This window comes from Babylonia areolata, chromosome 29 (assembly GCF_041734735.1).
Source record: "Babylonia areolata isolate BAREFJ2019XMU chromosome 29, ASM4173473v1, whole genome shotgun sequence".
Taxonomy (NCBI): Eukaryota; Metazoa; Mollusca; class Gastropoda; order Neogastropoda; family Buccinidae; genus Babylonia; species Babylonia areolata.
Window position 1 is genome coordinate 29,280,107 of NC_134904.1, and position 22,838 is coordinate 29,302,944.

Below are 22,838 nucleotides of genomic sequence, written 5' to 3' on the forward strand. Positions count from 1 at the left end.
ATAAAAATAAAAACATGCTAATGATAACAAAAACGTGATCAGTCAAAGGTAGATACCAACTGGACTTTGAATCAAACATTCAGAATTTTTTTAAACAATGAATAATTATTCAAAACGTGTGTGTGTGTGTGCGTGTGTGTGTGTGTGTGTGTGTGTGTGTGTTTGCGTAAGGGAGGTTTTGTGTGTGTGTGTGTGTGTGTGTGTGTGTGTGTGTGTGTGTGTGTGGATTCTTTCAAAGTAACTTTTCCTGATCCAGAATAGTGCAAGTGCATATATCCATGCAGGCATGTATGCGTGAACAGGAAACATTTCCTTTGCAACAATCAACGACACAACGACAGCGACAAGATACTTCACTGAATCGAAAAAATCAATGGGTGAAAATGATGATGAACTGTTGGGAGCTTGGTGGGGGGGGGGGGGGGGGGGCGTCGGGGGAAGGGGGGGGGGGCTGGTTATCAATCAAAATTAAACTGGAAGCCCTTCAGCAGCTCATCTCCATATTGATGATAACTGATTATTTTCTGATCCTATTTGGATACTGTTGATGACATGATATTGAATTACATTATACACATGCACATATATAGATAGATTGATAGATTTGTATTTTGTATTTGTATATCTTTGTATCACAAAAGATCTCTCTGTGTGAAATTCGGGCTGCTCTCCCCAGGGAGACCGCGTCGCTACACTACAGCGCCACCCTTTTTTTTTTCTTTTTTCTTTTTTAATTATCTTTTCCTGCGTGCAGTTTTATTTGTTTTTCCCATCGAAGTGGATTTTTCGACAGAATTTTGCCAGGAACAACCCTTTTGTTGCCGTGGGTTCTTTTACGTGCGCTAAGTGCGTGCTGCACACGGGACCTCGGTTTATCGTCTCATCCGAATGACTAGCGTCCAGACCACCACTCAAGGTCTAGTGGAAGGGGAGAAGATAACGGCGGCTGAGCCGTGACTCAAACCAGCGCGCTCAGATTCTCTCGCTTCCTATGCGGACAGGTTATCTCTAGGCCATCACTCCACGTGTAGATAGTGTAAGACCTTCACAATTTCAGAGAAAATTAATTATTTAAAAAAATTAAAATGATGACTAATTTTTTTTTTTTTTAAAAGATAGATAGATAGATATAAGGCTGTAAGAGAGAGTTTTCTTCTACCTATTATATTTAAGTTATCACGGGAACAGTTTCTCTTTTCTTTTTTCTGAATGATAGCTTTTCTATTGGTATGCACTTTTTTTTTTTTTTTTTTTTTTTTTTTTTTTACATATAGTCAGAAGACGCTGTAGCACTTTATGTATTCCAAATAACAGGATCGAAGTGCTATTCCTGACTTCGACATTTTGATAAGTATTTCTCATTGTCTTTCGTGCTTGTTTTCTGCCAGCCTCATTGTACTTGTCTGTCTATAATGTAAAAAGGCTATTATGTATGTGTGTAATGTGTGTATGTATGTTTCGCTCTCTCTCTCTCTCTCCCTGTCTCTCTGTCTGTATGCCTGCCTGTCTGTCTGTCTGTCTCTCTGTCTCTCTGTCTGTCTGTCTGTCTGTCTCTCTCTCTCTGTCTGTCTGTCTGTCTCTCTCTCTGTTTGTCTGTCTCTCTTTCTCTCTCTCTCTGTCTCTGTCTCTGTCTGTGTGTCTCGCTGTCTCTGTCTCTGTGTGTGTATATATATATATATATATATGTGTGTGTGTGTGTGTGTGTGTGTGTGTGTGTGTGTGTGTATCACTCACACACACACACTACAATGAATCATTCTCTTTCTGACACTTTTTTTCTTTTTCTTTTTTTCTTTTTTCTCCATAGGTGGAACAACGTATGACGTCAACGTAACGCAGAGAGCCCCGGACTTTGATGACGCGGCCGCCACGTCCCCAGTGACGTCAAAGGAAGGTTCTTCAGACGGCTGACGTCACTGTCCCCCGTGCCGCACGCGTCAGCACTCAGGCTCCCTCGGAGCGGAGAACCCTTGAGACAACACAGCTCTGCGCTCAGGGCGAGAAGAGAAGATAATATATTCGCCATGACCACGAAGATATTTCTTATAGGCAGAAAAAAGATTCCTCTGACAGAGGTGGAGGGACTTACCATGCCTCCTTTGCCCCTAACGATGACGTGGACGAAGCAGGTCAAGGCCATTCGGGAGCTGGAACTGCGTAAAGATGACATCATCGTGTGCGCGTATCCCAAATCAGGTGGGAGTTCAGTGGCTGGCGGGTGTGGCTATGGAGAATGAATGATAGGAGTAGTTGTGGTGGTGGTGGTGGTAGAAGTAGTAGTTGTGGTGGTGGTGGTGGTAGAAGTAGTAGTAGTTGTGGTGGTGGTGGTGGTAGAAGTAGTAGTAGTTGTGGTGGTGGTGGTGGTGGTGGTAGAAGTAGTAGTTGTGGTGGTGGTGGTAGAAGTAGTAGTAGTTGTGGTGGTGGTGGTGGTAGAAGTAGTAGTAGTAGTTGTGGTGGTGGTTGTGGTAGAGGTAGTAGTTGTGGTGGTGGTGGTGGTTGTGGTAGAAGTAGTAGTTGTGGTGGTGGTGGTGGTGGTGGTAGAAGTAGTAGTAGTTGTGGTGGTGGTGGTGGTGGTAGAAGTAGTTGTGGTGGTGGTGATGGTGGTAGAAGTAGTAGTAGTGGTGGTGGTGGTGGTGGTGGTGATGTTGGTAGATGTAGTAGTAGCAGTGGTGGTGGTGGTTATGGTGGTAGAAGTAGTAGTAGTTGTGGTGGTGGTGGTGGTTGAAGTAGTAGTAGTTGTGGTGGTGGTGGTGATGGTGGTGGTTGAAGTAGTAGTAGTTGTGGTGGTGGTGGTGGTGATGTTGGTAGATGTAGTAGTAGCAGTGGTGGTGGTGGTTATGGTGGTAGAAGTAGTAGTTGTGGTGGTGGTGGTGGTAGAAGTAGTAGTAGTTGTGGTGGTGGTGGTGGTGGTAGAAGTAGTAGTAGTTGTGGTGGTGGTGGTGGTGGTAGAAGTAGTAGTAGTTGTGGTGGTGGTGGTGGTAGAAGTAGTAGTTGTGGTGGTGGTGGTGATGTTGGTAGAAGTAGTAGTTGTGGTGGTGGTGGTGGTGGTGGTAGAAGTAGTAGTAGTTGTGGTGGTGGTGGTGGTGGTAGAAGTAGTAGTTGTGGTGGTGGTGGTGGTAGAAGTAGTAGTAATTGTTATGGTGGTGGTGATGGTGGTAGAAGTAGTAGTAGTTGTGGTGGTGATGGTGGTAGAAGTAGTGGCAGTGGTGGTGGTGGTGATGGTGGTAGAAGTAGTAGTAGTTGTGGTGGTGGTGGTGGTGGTGGTTGAAGTAGTAGTTGTGGTGGTGGTGGTGGTGGTGGTGGTGGTAGAAGTAGTAGTAGTTGTGATGGTGGTGGTGGTGGTGGTGGTAGAAGTAGTAGTAGTTGTGGTGGTGGTGGTGGTGGTGGTAGAAGTAGTAGTAGTAGTGGTGGTGGTGGTGGTGGTCGTCGTCGTCGTCATGTGTGTGTGTGTGTGTGATTTGTGTGTGGGTATTGTGTGCGTGCGTGCGTGAATGTGTGTGAGTATATGTCTGGCCGTGTGTGTGATAGTGTGTGCATGTGTGTGAGTATATGTCTGGCCGTGTGTGTGATAGTGTGTGCATGTGTGTGAGTATATGTCTGGCCGTGTGTGTGATAGTGTGTGCATGTGTGTGAGTATATGTCTGGCCGTGTGTGTGATAGTGTGTGCATGTGTGTGAGTGTATGTCTGGCCGTGTGTGTGATAGTGTGTGAATGTGTGTGAGTATATGTCTGGCCGTGTGTGTGATAGTGTGTGAATGTGTGTGAGTATATGTCTGGCCGTGTGTGTGATAGTGTGCGCATGTGTGTGAGTATATGTCTGGCCGTGTGTGTGATAGTGTGTGAATGTGTGTGAGTATATGTCTGGCCGTGTGTGTGATAGTGTGTGAATGTGTGTGAGTATATGTCTGGCCGTGTGTGTGATAGTGTGTGCATGTGTGTGAGTATATGTCTGGCCGTGTGTGTGATAGTGTGTGCATGTGTGTGAGTGTATGTCTGGCCGTGTGTGTGATAGTGTGTGCATGTGTGTGAGTGTATGTCTGGCCGTGTGTGTGATAGTGTGTGCATGTGTGTGAGTATATGTCTGGCCGTGTGTGTGATAGTGTGTGCATGTGTGTGAGTGTACATGTCATGCACGCGTTGTGAAATTTGACAAATTAATTTTCTCTGAAAATACTTTGTCTACCAACACCAGATTTGGCTAAAAAACAAAAACAAACCCAAAACAAACAAAAAAACAAACACACACACACACACACACACACACACACACACACACACACACACACACACACACATACACAAAGAGAGAGAGAGAGGGAGAGAGAGAGGAAAAAATCACTTATATAATGGCAATGCACTTTTGAGAACGGCAAAAGATGAATACAGAAGCCAAAAATATATTCCATGGTCGTGTTTTTTTTTTAAATTACCTTCATTTTTCTTATTCACAAAAACTTAACACTTTTATCTGAAAAGTTGTCATACTTATCAATAGCAGTCATTTTATCGCCTTCAGTTCAAATAGTACCTTCTTCTGCTGAGAATGGAAACTTCATCAAACACATTTTTGTCGGGTTATGCCTATGGACACAGAAGACAATTCCGCCGTTATTTGGAGAGAAAGGTTTGTTGTCTTCTTCTTCTTCTTTTTCTTCTTCTTCTTCGTTCGTGGGCTGCAACTCCCACGTTCACTCGTATGTACACGAATGGGCTTTTACGTGTGTGACCGTTTTTACCCCGGCCATGTAGGCAGCCATACTCCGTTGTCGGGGGTTGTGGTTTTCGAATATGAGCGTTTATATTCACAGCTTCTGAAAATGATTGCCTTTTTTTCTTTCTTTTTTTTATGTCAGAGACTGAACATAGAAATGGTAAGCAGGGAGACATAGGGGGCAGGAGTGGTGGAAAGATAGCATAGTGATGAAGGAACAAACACAGAAGAAGACATGGAGGGGGGTTTGGGGGGGACGCAACAGCGAAGGAGGGACAATTGTATAGATAGATGTGAAGAGAAAGAGAGAGAGAGAGAACAGCTAAAGATGGACATAGAAATAGATGTTAGAGAGAACACAGTACAATAGGGACAAATGTAGAATTAGACGTGGAGACTGAGAGAGAAAATAATGAGTGAGAAATGAAATGAAATGTTTTAATGTTTATCGGCCATGGGCACATAAACAGTCAAGGGGGGCGGGACGGGGTGGGGGTTGGAGTGGGGATGGGGGGGGGGGTGAAATAACTAAATAGCTAAATAAAGAAGTTCCATTAAAGGAAAAATACAATGTTACACAAGAACATCATCAAATGATAGTATTAACTGTCATGACCCATAGTAAACTTTTTTTTTTTTTTTTACTGTTTCCTCCATGTTACATTGTTTTCTTTCTGACCCTCATTTGCCCAGTTTCCCACTACCCTCCATTCATCCACATCTCCCACCCCTTCTAACCGATAATACTCAGATGTATTCATATTTACTTTTAACAAAATGTCTTCAATTACCGATATGTGTGACAGGACATTGAACAAAAATTCCTCCTCTTTTCTTTCTCATGTTAGTTCCTAGAAATGTCTGCCTCTTTTTCAAAGAATGGAAAATAAACTTTGATACTAATACAGACAACTGTTTGCATTCACCATCCAGTAATCTTTCCAATGGAACATTGATTCTACTGTCAAATTATCTATATCTCAGCTCCGAATATAGTGGACAAGCATACAAGAAGTGTCTTTCGTCTTCTACACAAGTTTTACAATGTGGACAGTTCGACTGCCCAGTATCATTTCCATATCTGTTCGTATTATTTTCTATAGGCAAGACTCCACATCTAATCTGCGTTATGTTAACTTCCTGTAAATATGTACACACACTTAAATTGTCTTTAACCAGCCTGTACAAATTATATCTTTCTCTGTCTCTAATAGTGCCTGAGCATTCTTGAAAAAATATGTATCTCAGCCGTTGCTTAAACACTTGAAAAAATGTGTCAATATTTTCAACCCCTTGGTTTAACCACATTTCATAATCCAGCATTAGACAGTATTTCTCTTACCTTGGTTGCCCAACACCTTTTACCGTCATTGTCCATGGATACCATCATTAATATGCCTGTCTGGGTAATCTGTTCGGAGTCATTTGGAGTAACCTAAAGCAGTATTTAATGATCTAATCTGTGAGTTCACAAATAAGGGGTATCTACCGAGTTCTCCATATACCATTTTATTGGGAGTTTTTAAGGGAACACCCAAGTATCTTTTACAAGCTAATAAATGTACTTTCTCTATACTTTCTAATCTCTTGTATCCCCCAATTTCAGATGCATACAATAACACAGACTGTATTTTGGCATCAATAATTCTAAAATATATTTTTGGTGGCATTTCTTTACATTTTTGGAAGGCTCGGAATAGCCAGTGTAGAGCCTTCTTCCCTTTTGCAACCAAATGACTTGTACCTAGTCTCAAACTCAACATAGTCGTGAAAGAAAAACCTAAATAGCAGTACATGTTAACAATTCTAGTTCTTTACCATAAAAAAAAACACACTTTTCTCTTTTCCCCCAAAATCCTCCTTTCCTAAATATCATAATCTTAGTGTTATCGTTGTTAACATGCAATTTCAAATGATCACAACAGCTTTATAGAGTCTAGTTGTGCTTGTAATCCTCCTGGTGAAGTTGATAACAATACCACATCGTCTGCAAATAGCAAAATGAATAGTTCAAGCAGAGTAGGTAAAAGTTGAACGCCGTGTATCCCAGTACTATTAATATGGTTTGCTAGTTGATTAATAAATAAGGAGAACAGTGTAGGGCTCATAACACAGCCTTGTCGCAGACCTGTTGGACAATCAAAGAAATCTGAAAATTCACTGTTGACACGCACACATGAAAGTAGAAATTTATACATACTCTTCACAGCACCAAAAATTTTCCTCTAATACTTTCATTATAAACAACTTCCAATAACTTTTCATGGTTAACAGAGTCAAGTGCCTTCTTAAAGTCAGTAAAAGCAACGTAAATTTTCTGTCGACTCTTGTTGAAATATTTCTGAACAATTGCATACAGATTAAATATTTGGTCTACAGTTGAATAATTTTTTCGGAACCCAGCCTGATTTTCAACTGTTGTACTTTGGTTTTCCAACCACGAACTCTATGTTTTATTTAGAATAGAAGTATAACATTTGCATTAAGCATTGATTAATGATATCCCTCTTTAATTGTCTGGTTGATCAGCATCACCTATTTTAAAGACTGGAATAATTATGGCTTTGGACCACTCCCTAGGATATACCCCAGTATCAAATGATTTATTAAAAAGCTTTGTCAAAAACCTGACAACTTGTTCACCTCCTGCTTTCAGCATTTATGGAACGATACCATCTGTGCCCCCTGCCTTCCCATTACTTAGTTTCCTTATTGCATCCTTTACTTCTTCTTCTGTGATTTCCTTATTTAAGCAGTGATCACTTTCATCCCCTAAATCATTTTTATTAATGCACTCGATCCTGTCTAAATCGTTTCCTTGATTAAAAAAAAACCCTGAAAGTGTTTCAACCAATTATCTAACTCAGTGTTATCAGATAAACTCCGTTTTGTGCTTACACCACTTATCTTTTTTAATTCATTCCAGAATTCTGCTGATTTATTTGCATTATCTGCTAAAGACTCGGCTGCATTTCTTCGAAATTCCCGTTTTTTTCTTTCTAAGTAAGTATTTATATTCCTTTTTACTTTTGACATATTCTAATCTGTCAGTTTCAAGCCTGTTTTTCCTAAAAGTTCTTAACTTCCTTTTACATTTAATTTTTGCATCTCTACATTCCTCGTCAAACCAGGCACATCTTTTCTTTTTGAATCGTACATAACATTTTTTCACCATACATTGTGCGGCACTTTTCAGACACTTGTTAAAAGTTTCCAAAGTAAGATTAACATCTTGTTCCAGCTTTGTTATGAATTCCGATTCCTTCGCATTTTGCCATAAAACTTTATTCATAACAGTTGTCTTATTATTAACAAATGTTTTGTTACAAGTTCTTTTTTTTTCTTTTTTTTATCAGATTCTATCGATAATGACAGTGTAACAGGTAAGTGATCACAGTTCACCATATCTGACACCAATAAAGATTTCTATGAAAACCTATATAGTAGATCAACCGATGCAATGAAGTAATCTACCAGACTAGACCCTGAATCAGAAATGAAAGAACAACTATCAGTCAAAACTATATTTGTCAAGTCCATTTAAAATGAAAAAAACAAAAACATTACAAAAATCAATAAGCTTCTTGCCAAACTGGTTCATTCCAACATAATGTGATTTCCAATCGAAAGATTTCCTTATTTCCTCAACCCATTCAAAATCATCAGAGAGACTGAAATCTTTTTTTTTTTTCTTTTTTTTTTTTTTTTTTGTCAGCTGTGCGAGAGTTCAAATCTCCGAATATCAGAACACAGAATTCTTCAAAGAGTTCATAAAGGTCAAACATGCATTTTTCTAGCAATTCATTACCAAAGCCATTCGGTTCCAGATTCCAAAAGGGAGAATCATATGGGGAATGTAAGCGGCTATAAAGAAAACATCCTTATCAGTATCAAGCAATTGTTTTTACACTATTAAAATAACAAAATTGTCCACACTGTTATCAACTCTTTCAACAAAAACAGAAAAACGTTTTTTTTACCAAAACAATTACACCTCCAGAATATCTCCCTTGTCTTGAAAGTTTCTTTGCTTTTGATGAATAGACCAGAAACTCTTTTAACATATCCTGGTTGATTTCATGGTCCATAAATGTTTCTGTCAAACAAACAAAATAGTGCTTATTAATAAAAATCAAGAAATTCATTATCGGCTAATTTGGATTCTAATCCATTCTCATTGTACTTAAGAATATTAATCGGTAATCCAAACTTTTAAATGTCATTCTGCAGACACTGAATGTGGTAACAATCTCTAGGCAACTTGATCCTCTTTACTGCCTGGCCGATTTCCTATTTCTCACAGCTGGTTGCCGCTGCTCTTCCTCTAGGTGAAGACTCTCCCTGCAGACTGCCATCTCTGCTTCAGGCACTGTCTGTCCCCACACTCCGGAGACGCGTCCTTTGATGGCCGTCTGGCTCATACTGCGTTGCTGGTTTGTCCGGGAGAGGGACAGAGACACGGTCACACAGAGATACAGTGAGAGACAAGAGTCATCTTGTAAAATTAGGAAGGTAGATTCTGCTTGGGTTCAAAACACCTCAAACACACCCAGCAGCCAATTTTCTGATTCTCCCAATTCGGGGATACCTGTTGTGATGAGATGCTGGAGATACAGAGAGAGACAGGCAGACAGACACACAGAGATACAGTGAGAGACAAGAGACATCTTGCAAAATTAGGAAGGTAGATTCCGCGTTGGTTCAAAACATCTCAAACACACTTAGCAGCCAATCTTCTGATTGTCCCCATTCGGGGATACCTGTTGTGATGAGATGCTGGAGTTACATTGAGAGATAGGCACACACACACACACACATACACACACACACACACACACACACACACACACACACACACACACACACACACACACACACACACACACACACACACACACACACTCACACACACACACACACACACACACACACACACACACACACACACACACACACAGATACAGTGAGAGACAAGGGTCATCTTGCAAAATCAGGAAGGTAGATTAGGAAGGTAGATTCTGCTTGGGTTCAAAATACCTCAAACACACTAAGCAGCCAATTTTCTGATTCTCCCAATTCGGGGATATCTGCTCTGATTGGTATTTGAGGAGAGGATATGAACCCATGGGTGAGAAGAGTATTTGGGGAGAGGGTATGAACCCATGGATGAGAAGGGTATTTGAGGAGAGGATATGAACCCATGGATGAAAAGAGTATTTGGGGAAAGGGTATGAACCCATGCGTGAGAAGGGTATTTGGGGAGAGGGTATGAACCCATGGGTGGGAAGGGAATTCGGGGAGAGGGTGTAAACCAAAGGGTTGGAAGAGTATTTGGGGAGAGGGTATGAACACATGGGTGAGAAGAGTATTTGGGGAGAGGGTATGAACACATGGGTGAGAACGGAATTTGGGGAGAGGGTGTGAACCCATGGATGAGAAAGGAATTTGGGGAAAGGGTGTGAACCCATGGGGGGAGGGTATTTGGGGAGAGGGTGTGAACCCATGGGTGAGAAAGGAATTTGGGGAGAGGGTGTGAACCAATGGGGGGAAGGTATTTGGGGAGAGGGTATGAACCCATGGGGGGAGGGTATTTGGGGAGAGGGTGTGAACCCATGGGTGAGAAAGGAATTTGGGGAGAGGGTGTGAACCAATGGGTGGGAAGGGTATTTGGGGAGAGGCTGTGTATTCATAGGTTGGAAGAGTATTTGGGGAGAGGGTGTGAACCCATGGGTGGGAAGGGTATTTGGGGGAGAGGGCGTGAACCCATGGGTGGCAAGGCCATGGGTGGGAAGGGTATTTGGGGAGAGGGTGTGAACCCATGGGTGAGAAGAGTATTTGGGGAGAGGGTGTGAACCCATGGGTGGGAAGGGTATTTGGGGGAGAGGTGTGAACCCATGGGTGGGAAGGGTATTTGGGGAGAGGGTGTAAACCAAAGGGTTGGAAGAGTATTTGGGGAGAGGGTAGAACACATGGGTGAGAACGGAATTTGGGGAGAGGGTGTGAACCCATGGGTGAGAAAGGAATTTGGAGAAAGGGTGTGAACCCGTGGGGTGGGAAAGGTATTTGGGGTGAGGCTGTTGTAGTCATGGGTTGGAAGAGTATTTGGGGAGAGGGTGGTGGAACCCATTGGTGGGAAGGGTATTTGGGCGAGAGGGCGTGAACCCATGGGTGAGATGGGTATTTGGGAGTGGGTGTGAACCCATTGGGGGAAGGGTATTTGGGGAGAGGGTGAACCCATGGGTGGAAGGAAGGTTGGAAGGGTGTGAACCCATTGGGTGGAGGGTGTGAACCCATGGTGGGAAGGGTATTTGGGGAGAGGTGTGTGAACCCGGGGTGGAAGGGTATTGGGGAGAGGTTGTGAACCCCCATGGGTGGGAAGGGTATTGGGGAGAGTGGTGTGAACCCCATGGGTGGGAAAGGTTGTGGACACCCTAGTGAGTGGAAGGGTATTTGGGGAGAGGTTGTGAACCCCTAGGGTTGGAAGGGTATTTGGGGAGAGGGTATGAACCCCTAGGTGGGAAGGGAATTTGGGGAGAGTGTTGTGAACCCGTGGGTGGGAAAGGTATTTGGGGAGAGTGTGTGAACCCATTAGGTGGGAAGGGTATTTGGGGAGAGGTTGTGAACCCTGGTGGGAAGGGTATTTGGGGGAGAGTGTGTGAACCCTGGTGGAAGGGTATTTGGGGAGAGGTCGTGAACCCTAGGTGGAAGGGTATTGGGGAGAGGCGTGAACCCAGTGGGGAAGGGTATTGGGGAGAGGTGTGAACCCAGGTGGAAGGATTGGGGAGAGTGGTGTGAACCCTGGTGGAAGGGTATTTGGGGAGAGGGTCGTGAACCCTAGGTGGGAAGGGTATTTGGGGGAGAGTGTTGTGAACCCCTGGTGGGAAGGAATTTGGGGAGAGGTTTTGAACCCCTAGGTGGGAAGGGTATTGGGAGAGGGTTGTGAACCCCTAGGTGGAAGAGTATTGGGGGAGAGTGTTGTGAACCCATGGTTTCGTGTAAGTGATAGAAGCCGTGGGGAGGTATTTGGTCTAGCGTGGGAAGGCATGGGTGGAGGGTATGGCGTGATGAGTTTTGCTAGTGGAACATTTGGGTAGTAGTAGTTTACACACCTAGTGTATCAACAATTCGTTCTGACCCCCAAGGGGCGCAATGGGTGTGAGGTGTGATCTCATGGGTAATCATATATTTCAAGGCTGTCATTCATCGTACACAGCGTACTATAGTAGTATGAACCACACTGATCATATCATTTATCGGAAGGCGTCGACCCATCGGTGTCGGTACATCATCATAAGGGTGAGATAATCATCATCAGATAATCATAAACAACATTTTATCTCCACGTCGATTGGTCGTCATTCAACATACAATCATCATGACCATTACCATAACAGCCAACCACGCCCCAACTCATTTTTACGTAAGATTACATAACTTTAAAATTCTCTCACATACATCTTTCCCTTCTTCTCCATTCCACCCACTTCAGTTAATACTATTTTCTTTGTAACATCATTCAACTTCAATACTCTATTTGATTCTTATCATCTCTGCTCTTTCTATCTTGCACTTCATCTTATCAGTCTTATAATTACGATGTTGCCGGATTCCATTCACAGTTTATCACACACCCCCCTTCCGCACCCCTTCCCCCTACCAACACACCCCCCTTCTCACACGCAGGATGCTGATCAATAAGGAGTAGAACTAATGGTGTTCATATCAAACAAAGCATTCACATATTCTTTCAAAACATTGCATATCTAAAACCCCCCCCTCTGTCATGAGCACCATACTGGTTGAGGTGATCTGGCGTGTTGTCGTTGTCATATTCATTGATACACATTCACACCTACATATTCTTCTTTTCCTTTTTCCTTCCTACTTTTGCTTCATTCCCTCTTACATTTCACTTTTTTGACTCAGTAACCCTCACTCACATACTCACAAACACATCACACACACACACACACACACAAACACACACAACCACAACAACAAGTACACCATGCAGACTTCACACCCCTCACATCAATTCTCGCGCGCCGCACACACAAACCAGACTCAGAGATTTAAGTGGATGAACGTGACTACACTGCTCGAGCATCTGGATTTCGACCTCCCAAAGCTCTCTGTAGCGTCCCTCCCTAGACTGGCAATTAGGGCTCAAACACCTCTTTGCTAAAATGGTGCGCGCAGTTCTATCTGCCGTTGTACCACCCGACTTCAACGCATCGTGCTATGTCACCACTCCGGCAGTTGTTACTGGGATACACTCATGACTCGGTCAACAGCTACCTCACCTTCCCTAACTGTATGCAGCAATTAATGGAAATCGTAAGCTATAGAATGAGACAACACGATGATCAAGTTTGCAAGATCTGGGAAGGTGAACAAGGTTCTAGGTTCGTAAACGATAAAAGTAGTAGTTGATCATTTCTTATATAATCAAGTTGTTGCATAATCTCAAGCTTAGTGTGTATAGTGGTCCTAAATCTTATTTCATTGTATAGTATTGTTTGATTAATATAGGTCATTAGTAGGTGTATTGCGAAATCCTATATTATATTTTTTTGATTTATACGTTTGATATAGTTTTTCTGTGCTGTAAGATCTTTTATGTTTTCATTCTGAGAAAATAAATAGCATCAGAGTTGGACAGATCTTCAATTGCTGAATCATCAGAATATTTTATGACAGGAGTTTCCTCCATGCCTCTGCAGTCATTTGTGTACAGTGTAAAAAGAACAGGGGACAGCACTGTACCTTGGGGTGCACCAGTAGAAGTAGATTTTAGAGAAGAGTGGGCAGAATGAAAGCGGACGGACTGAGTTCTATTGACAAGAAAACGTATTATCCAAAGAGTAAGCTTCGGATCAACATCCATGCCTAGCAGTTTGAGGGCAAGGAGATGAGGTTGTATTGTGTTAAAAGCAGAAGAGAAGTCAACAAAAAGGATACGAACGAAAGATCCCGTGTTATTCAAATGAAGGAAAGCATTATGAAGGAGAGTTAGGATAGCATCGTCAGTACTTCTGTGTGCTTTATAAGCAAACTGAAGAGAGTCAAGCTGCTGTTCGGTGAAAGAAAGAAGATGTCGGAGAATAATTTTTTCAAAGCATTTCATCACTACTGAAGTCAGGGCAACAGGACGGTAATTATTTAGTGCGGCTGGTTCTTTTTCTTGGGGATAGGACAGATAGTAGATTTTTTCCAGAGGCTGTGTATTCATGGGTTGGAAGAGTATTTGGGGGAGAGGGTGTGAACCCATGGGTGGGAAGGTAATTGGGGGAGAGGGTGTGAATGCATGGGTGGGAAGGGTATTTGGGGGAGAGGGTGTGAACCCCTGGGTGGGAAGGGTATGTGGGGAGAGGGTGTGAACCCATGGGTGGAAAGAGTATTGGGGGAGAGGGTGTGAATTCATGCTTTCTCGTACAGTGATAGAAAGCGTGGGGACGCCCCTCACTCTTTGTCTCCTAGCGTGAGAAGGCGAAGGCGTGGGATTGCGAGAAGGCGTGCAATGAGAACTTTTGCTGTGAGAACATTGTTAGTAGTAGTAGTAGTATATCATCATCATCATCATCATCATCATCGTTATCCTCTTAACATCCCCCTCGTCTCCTCACCCCGGCAAGGGCGCACTGGGTTTGAGAGGTGATCTCCAATGGGTAATTCATCATCATCATCAGCAGCAGCAGCAGCAGCAGCAACAACAACAACAACAACAACAACAACATTGTCATACTTCTAACACCCCTCCACCTCATCTCCTCCTCTCCCCCCCCCCCCCCCCCAAACCCCCCAACGACAGGCACGCACTGGGTGTGGGAGGTGATCTCCATGCTGCTGGCGGGGCAGGCGGTGTACGAGCCTCGCGCCAAGGAGCTCCTCATGCTGGAACTCACGCCCCTGAAGAAGCTGGACAAGCTCCTCAGCCCCCGCGTCCTCAACACCCACCTCCCCTTCTCCATGCTGCCCACCGCCAGCATGCGCGCGCGCAGGGTCAAGGTCGTGCACGTGTACCGGAACCCCCGTGACGTCATGGTGTCCATGTACCACCACTTCCGGCAGTTCCGGATGGAGAACACTGAGTCGGTCCAGAGCTACTGCAAGGCCTTCCTGGCTGGGACAGGTATGGTCAGGGTCATAGGGGGGTGTATGGGTAGTAGTAGTAGTAGTAGTAGTAGTAGTAGCAGAAGTAAATGGAGAACACCGAGTCGGTCCAGAGCTACTGCAAGGCCATCCTGGCCGGCTGAGGTGAAGGCAGGGTCATAGGGGATGTACGGGTAAACGTCGTGGTCGTAGTAGAAGTAGTAGTTGTAGTAGTCGTAGTTTTTTTTATATTTAGTTGTTGCTTTTAATCTAGTAGTAGTAGTAGTAGTAGTGTCTTATTTAATGTAGTAGTAGTTGTTGAAGTTGCTGTTGTTGAAGTTGTAGCATTAGTAGTTGTAGTAGCAGCACTATCCCTAGTAATTATATTTTTTAATGATGTAGTAGTAGTAGTAGTTCCTGTTCCTGTTGCTGTTGCTCTTGTTAGTTGTTGTTCTTGTTCTTTTTGTAGTAGTAGTAGTTGTTGTGAAATGGAGAACACCGAGTCGGTCCAGAGCTACTACAAGGCCTTCCTGGCCCGGTTACGTGACGGTAGGGTCATAGGGAATGTATAGGTTAATGGGTTGTTGTGGTTTTTTTTTGTGTGTGTGTTGTTTTTTTTTAATTCAGTAGTAGTATTAGTAGTAGTAGTAACGTTCTTTTATTTATTTATTCATTCATTTATTTATTTATATATTTATTCATCTATTTATGTATTTGTTTTTTTATATAATTATTTACTTACCTACTGATTTACTTTTATTTATTCATACATTTGCTTATTTAATGATTCACTTATCCATGTATTTTCATAACTTTGTGTAGATAGTGTCGACACCAACCTCAGGCTATGTGACGAACGGGTGATGATTTTATCAGCACGTATGGGAGTCAGAATAAGAATAACTTAAATACCTCAGTAAAAGAAGTTAAGTGCAGTGATGTATGTGATACACACAGGTTGCGAGCATGACGGTAATTTTTTGGGCGAATAACATGTACAGTACCAAACACACACACACACACACACACACACACACACACACACACACACACACACACACACACACAAACAACACGCACACCTACACACGTACACCCACAGAGACAGAAAGAGACTGTCTGCATACTGTATTTGTTATTCTATCAAAGTGGGGTTTCAACAGAATTTGCCAGAAACACAACCCATTTGTTGCTGTAGGTTCTTTACGTGCGCTAAGCACATGCTGCATATACGGGAACTCGTTTTATCGTCTCACTCAAAAGACTAGCGACCTGGACCACCACTCAAGATCAAGTGCATAGTGGAATGGGGGTAAAAAGAAAATAAATAAATAAATAAATAAATAAAAATCACCGTCCGTATAATTATATAGAGGACTCGAACGTTTAGACACTCGCTGACTGGTCAGGTGCACTACCACTAGGCCACCGGACCCACATTGTGTAAAGACACTGACCCTCAGTTAACATTTTAACCGAGTTGCTAATAACCTCTCTGTACCGTTTCGTTGTTTTGTTTTGTTTTTGTTTTGTTTTTTAGATTAAAAAAAAAAAAAGCAAACTAAATCATCAAACACAAAAACATGCAAAAAAGAAAAACAACCAAAAAACAAAACAGATGGAGCGCTGCATTTTTACCTATCAGTGCAACATTATTAATTTGAAAAGAAACGTTCAGAATGTAGTTTCCATTCATGTTCTTATTTTTTTCTGTGTTGTTTCATTTTCGTGTCGGCGTTACGTAGTTAAATATATTTCTTTTAATCTATTTTTTATTTCTATTTATTTTTTTAAAATAAATTTTCATGTTGACTTTACTGAGTTAATTAACAGACAGGTTGTTTTGTTTTGTATTGGGTTTGGTTTTTTTTTGTGTTTTTTTGGGGGGGTGGGGGAGGCACGCAAACTTGTGTCTGTATCCATATTTAGGTCAGATTTTTTTTTTCTTTTGAAGTAGTTTCTGTATTTGATGTCAAACACACACACACACACACACACACACACACACACACACACACACACACACACACACACACACACACACACACACACACACACACACACACACACACACACACACACACACACACACACACCTGTCTGGATTCTCAGATGGCCATATCATGTGTGTGTGGGTGTATGTGTGTGTGTGTGTGTGTATGTATGTATGTGTGTGTGTGTGTGATGTTTCAGTGGCGTATGGTCACTACGCTGGCTACCTGAACCAGATGCACCACTTCACCAAGGTTAACTCCGACCTGCCTGTGTTCCACGTTTCGTTCGAAGAAATGAAACTGGTCTGTTGACTTTCGTATCTGCTTCTCTCTCTCTCTCTCTCTCTCTCTCTCTCTCTCTCTCTCTCTCTCTCTCTCTCTCTCTCTCTCACTCTCTCTCTCCCACACACACACACACACACAGACACACACACACACATATATATATATATATATATATATATATATATATATATATATATATATATATATATATATATATATATATGAAACCCAGTTTGTTCTTCACGTAATATTCATTTTCCCTCCATGTATATTCATAAACACACACACACACACGCACACGCACACACACACACACACACACACACACACACATATATATATATATATATATATGTGTGTGTGTGCGTGTGCGTGTTTGTGTGTGTGTTTATGAATATACATGGACAGAAAATGAATATTACGTGAAGAACAAACTGGGTTTCACAAAATTCTATGAAACAAAGATACCATATTTTCACCCTTGTAAGTGATAAAAATGATGATGACGATGACGATGACAAGGATGACGACGGTAAAGATGATCTACTTTTGTAGCGCTGAATCGTGTGCGTAGACCAATGGGTGTTTGCACATACGCAGCTGTAATCTTTACAACATCTGCACTATCTATCTATCTATCTATCTATCTATCTATCTATCTATCTCTATCTATTTCTGTCTCTGTCCCATCACCAACACCATCACCACCACCACCATCATCATCGTCATAACGGTAGTTTTGTTAACCTTTCATGTCTGTATGCCATTCTCTTTCATTGCAGTCACTTATCTCCCTTTTAGTCAGTGATGTTGTTGATTTGCTTTACCCCTATTGCAATTAATTCATGGCATTAACAACAGTTTTCTGAACCCATGCCTGATTTCATCTCCCACCCCGTGTACACAACGTCTACCCTGTCTGTGGTCAGTTCTGCTTTCCCCAGACACTGCCGTCTGATGCAGAAAGTCAATATGCATGTACTCACGCACGCACAGCGCGTGACATTTCTCCTACCCAGGGTGCTCTCCCTGATTCTGCCTCCCACCCTGGGTGCACTGCCTTCTAACTTCTTGATTCTATCTACCACCTCGGGTGCACTGCCTTTTAACTTCTTGATTCTGTCTCCCCCCCGAGTGCACTGGCTTCTAACTTCTTCTTGATTCCTTCTCCCACCCCGGGTGCACTGCCTTCTGACTTTTTGATTCTTTCTCCCACCCCGGGTGCACTGCTTCTGATCCCTCCCTGATTATATCTCCCACCCGGGTGCACTGATTCTGATCCCTCCCTGATTGTACCTCCCACCCCGGGTGCAATGCCTTCTAACTTCTCCCTGATTCTTTCTCCCACCCCGGGTGCACTACCTTCTAACTTCTCCCTGATTCTTTCTCCCACCCCGGGTACACTGCCTTCTAACTTCTTCTTGATTCTATCTCCAACCCCGGGTGCACTACCTTCTAACTTCTTGATTCTGTCTCCCACCGCGGGTGCACTGGCTTCTAACTTCTTCTTGATTTTTTCTCCCACCCAGGGTGCACTGCCTTCTGACTTCTTCCTGATTCTTTCACCCACCCCGGGTACACTGCCTTCTAATTTCTTCTTGATTTTATCTCCCAACCCGGGTGCACTGCCTTCTAACTTCTTCTTGATTCTTTCTCCCACCCCGGGTACATTGCCTTCTAACTTCTTCTTGATTTTATCTCCCAACCCGGGTGCACTGCCTTCTAACTTCTCCCTGATTCTTTCTCCCACCCCGGGTACATTGCCTTCTAACTTCTTCTTGATTTTATCTCCCAACCCGGGTGCACTGCCTTCTAACTTCTTCTTGATTCTTTCTCCCACCCCGGGTGCACTGCCTTCTAACTTCTTCTTGATTCTATCTCCCACCCGGGTGCACTGCTTTTGATCCCTCCCTGATTGTATCTCCCATCCCGGGTGCAACGCCTTCTAACTTCTCCCTGATTTTTTCTCCCACCTCGGGTGCACTGCCTTCTAACTTCTCCCTGATTCTTTCTCCCACCCCGGGTGCACTGCCTTCTAACTTCTTCTTGATTCTATCTCCCACCCGGACGCACTGCTTCTGATCCCTCCCTGATTGTATCTCCCATCCCGGGTGCAACGCCTTCTAACTTCTCCCTGATTTTTTCTCCCACCTCGGGTGCACTGCCTTCTAACTTCTTCTTGATTTTTTCTCCCACCTCGGGTGCAACGCCTTCTAACTTCTCCCTGATTCTTTCTCCCACCTCGGATGCACTGCCTTCTAACTTCTTTTTGATTCTATCTCCCACCCGGATGCACTGCTTTTGATCCCTCCCTGATTGTATCTCCCATCCCGGGTGCAACGCCTTCTAACTTCTCCCTGATTTTTTCTCCCACCTCGGGTGCACTGCCTTCTAACTTCTCCCTGATTCTTTCTCCCACCCCGGGTGCACTGCCTTCTAACTTCTTCTTGATTCTATCTCCCACCCGGACGCACTGCTTCTGATCCCTCCCTGATTGTATCTCCCATCCCGGGTGCAACGCCTTCTAACTTCTCCCTGATTTTTTCTCCCACCTCGGGTGCACTGCCTTCTAACTTCTTCTTGATTTTTTCTCCCACCTCGGGTGCAACGCCTTCTAACTTCTCCCTGATTCTTTCTCCCACCTCGGATGCACTGCCTTCTAACTTCTTTTTGATTCTATCTCCCACCCGGATGCACTGCTTCTGATCCCTCCCTGATTGTATCTTCCACCCCGGGTGCAATGCCTTCTAACTTTTCTCCCTGATTCTTTCTCCCACCTCGGGTGCACTGCCTTCTAACTTCTCCCTGATTCTGTCTCCTACCCCGGGTACACTGCCTTCTAACTTCTTCTTGATTCTATCTCCCAACCCGGGTGCACTGCCTTCTAACTTCTTCTTGATTCTGTCTCCCACCCCGAGTGCCCTGGCTTCTAACTTCTTCTTGATTCTTTCTCCCACCTCGGGTGCACTGCCTTCTAACTTCTTCTTGATTTTTTCTCCCACCCCGGGTGCAACGCCTTCTAACTTCTCCCTGATTCTTTCTCCCACCTCGGGTGCACTGCCTTCTAACTTCTTCTTGATTCTATCTCCCACCCGGATGCACTGCTTCTGATCCCTCCCTGATTGTATCTTCCACCCCGGGTGCAATGCCTTCTAACTTTTCTCCCTGATTCTTTCTCCCAACCCGGGTGCACTGCCTTCTAACTTCTCCCTGATTCTTTCTCCCACCTCGGGTGCACTGCCTTCTAACTTCTTCTTGATTCTATCTCCCAACCCGGGTGCACTGCCTTCTAACTTCTTCTTGATTCTGTCTCCCACCCCGGGTGCACTGCCTTCTGACTTCTTGGTTCTTTCTCCCACCCCGGGTGCAATGCCTTCTAACTTCTCCCTGATTCTGTCTCCTACCCCGGGTGAACATCCTCTCTTCCTTTAATTCTATTTTACAATGTACTACGTAATTATTAAGCAAGTTTTACATTACATGGAAAGGCACTATAGAAAAGTCGTTTTCTTCTTCTTCTTCTTCTTCTTCTTCTTGTCATGATCATAATCTTCATGATCATCATCATCATCATCAGTAGTAGTAGTAGTGGTCATCATCATCATCATCATTCTTCTTCTTCTTCTTCGTCTTATTAATAGTTGTTGTAGTACTATTATTATTGTTGTTGTTGTTGTTATTATCATTAGTATCATTCGTATTGGTATCAGTATTAATGTTGTATCTGCTGCTGTTGTTGTTGTTCTTATCATCGACATCATCAGCATCATCATTTATCTTTATGATGATGATGATGATTGTTGCTTTTATTATCATTATTATTATTATTGTCATCATCGTCATCATTATTGTCATCATCATCATTTATCATCATCATTTTCATCACCATCATCATTATCATCAGTCATCATCATCATCATCACTAATACCACTACTACTACTACTACTACTACAACTACTATTCTTACCTGTCCACCCCGGGTGGGGCGTTGCAGGACCCGCAGAGCACGGTGCGGAGGCTGGCGGAGCACCTGGAGGTGCAGGCTTCAGACACCCTGATCAGGGAGGTGGTCAGCGCCTGTGCCTTCAACAAGATGAAGAAGGTGGACAGCACCAAGGAACAGGTCCGATTCTTCGGCATGGAGCTCGACCAGAAGCTCTACCGGAAAGGTGGGTGTGTGTGGGGGTGGGTGCGTGTGTGTGTGTGTGTGGGGGGGGGGGTAGTGGTAGCAGGGGGTGGTATTAGGGTGGGTTCGGGGTGGTGGCGGTGTTGAGGGGGGGGGGGCAGGGGGGATCGGGGGGAGAAACATGGGGTTGGGGGGCTTTTTTGGCATGGAGCTCGACCAGAAGCTCTACGGGAAAGGTGGTGGTGGGGGGGGGGGGTGATGGTGGGGAAGGGGGTTGGGGTATGGGTTTGGGTTAGGAGTGGTGGTGGTGGTGTGTGTTGGGGGGGGGGGTAGGGTGGCTTCTTTGGCATGGAGCTCGACCAGAAGCTCTACCACAAAGGTGGGAGGGTGGGGGGGGGGGGAGTTGGGGTATGAGATTGGGTTAGGAGTGGTAGTGGTGGTGGTGGTGGTGTGTGTGTGTGTGTGTGTGTGTGTGTGTGTGTGTGTGTGGGAGGGTGGCTTCTTTGGCATGGAGCTCGACCAGAAGCTCTACCAGAAATATGTGTGTGTGGGAGGGGGGAGGGAGTAGTGGGGTGGGCTGGTTGGGTTGGGTTAGGAGTGGTGGTTGTGGTGTGTGTGGGAGGGGGAGAGTGGCTTCTTTGGCATGGAGCTCGACCAGAAGCTCTACCACAAAGGTGTGGGTGAGGGAGGGGAGGGGATGGGGGAATAGGTGTGGCGTGGGTTGGAGAGATGTGCGGGTGTGTGTCGGTTGGTGGGTGGGTGTGTTTGTGTGAGGGGCATGGGGGCTGGTAGTTGGTGGGAAGGTGTGTGGGGTGCGTGCGCGCGCGTGTGTGTGTGTGTGTGTGTGTTTCTGGTGTTAGCGGTGGGTGGGTGGAAGTGTGTATGTGTGGGGGGGAGCGACGAGGCGGATGGGGGGAGAGGGATGTGTGTGTGTGTGTGTGGGTGTGTGTAGTAGTAGTAGTAGTTGTTGTTGTTGTTGTTGTCTTCAATTTTACGTCTGTGTGTGTGTGTGTGTGTGTGTGTGTGTGTGCAGGCGAGGTGGGAGACTGGCAGAACCACCTGAGTGAGGAGGAGACGGCGACCTTTGACACGGAGTTCAGCAAGGTCCTCGACAACGACCACTTCCAGTTCCGGTACACCTTATGACTCACGTGACCCTCCGCTAACCAATCAAATCGCTCATGATCGGAGTTTTACATTCAAGGATTTTGATATATTATTAATTTGTAGTTTGTTTGTTTGTTTGTTTGTTTTTAATTTGTTGCTGTTTTTCGTCATTGACGATGATATTGGTGGAATATTTAACAACAGATAAACAGAATGAGTTTTAAAAGAGAATGTAGTTTGAACAAATCTTGCTTAAGAAAACATTACACGTGTGTGCATGTACAGCGAATCAACAAGAAGGTGACGGCTTCTAATGTAGTGTTTAAGGGTGTGATAAATGAATCATTTTCGTTTGGTTTGGTTTGAAGGCTATCGAAGAGCACAAATGCAGTAATGTTGTAATAAATGTTTTTTTTCCGATTGCATATGACAGTTGTAGACGTCAATTTGTTTTGTTGTTGTTGTTGTTTTTGTTGTTGTTGTTTGTTGTTGTTGTTTTTTTGTGGCGACGGACAAACATAA

General features: G+C 43.9%; 1 protein-coding gene across 1 annotated transcript; it reads left to right on the forward strand.

Annotated features, from left to right (window-relative positions):
• Nucleotides 1-2,111: 2,111 nt before the first annotated feature.
• On the forward strand, nt 2,112-22,355 carry LOC143274637 (amine sulfotransferase-like). Its single transcript, XM_076578510.1, has 5 exons — nt 2,112-2,196; nt 14,523-14,843; nt 16,997-17,100; nt 21,078-21,252; nt 22,243-22,355. The coding sequence occupies exons 1-5, from the start codon at nt 2,112-2,114 to the stop codon at nt 22,353-22,355; spliced, it is 798 nt and encodes a 265-aa protein (XP_076434625.1).
• The last annotated feature ends 483 nt before the right edge of the window (nt 22,356-22,838 follow it).

Excerpts from the sequence above, each read along its gene's own strand:
- LOC143274637 (XM_076578510.1), top strand. The coding sequence starts at position 2,112 with ATGACGTGGACGAAGCAGGTCAAGGCCATTCGGGAGCTGGAACTGCGT. Across the intron at positions 2,197-14,522 it reads GTGCGCGTATCCCAAATCAG|GCACGCACTGGGTGTGGGAG; the intron begins GTGGGAGTTCAG and ends CCCCAACGACAG. Across the intron at positions 17,101-21,077 it reads CGTTCGAAGAAATGAAACTG|GACCCGCAGAGCACGGTGCG; the intron begins GTCTGTTGACTT and ends GGGGCGTTGCAG.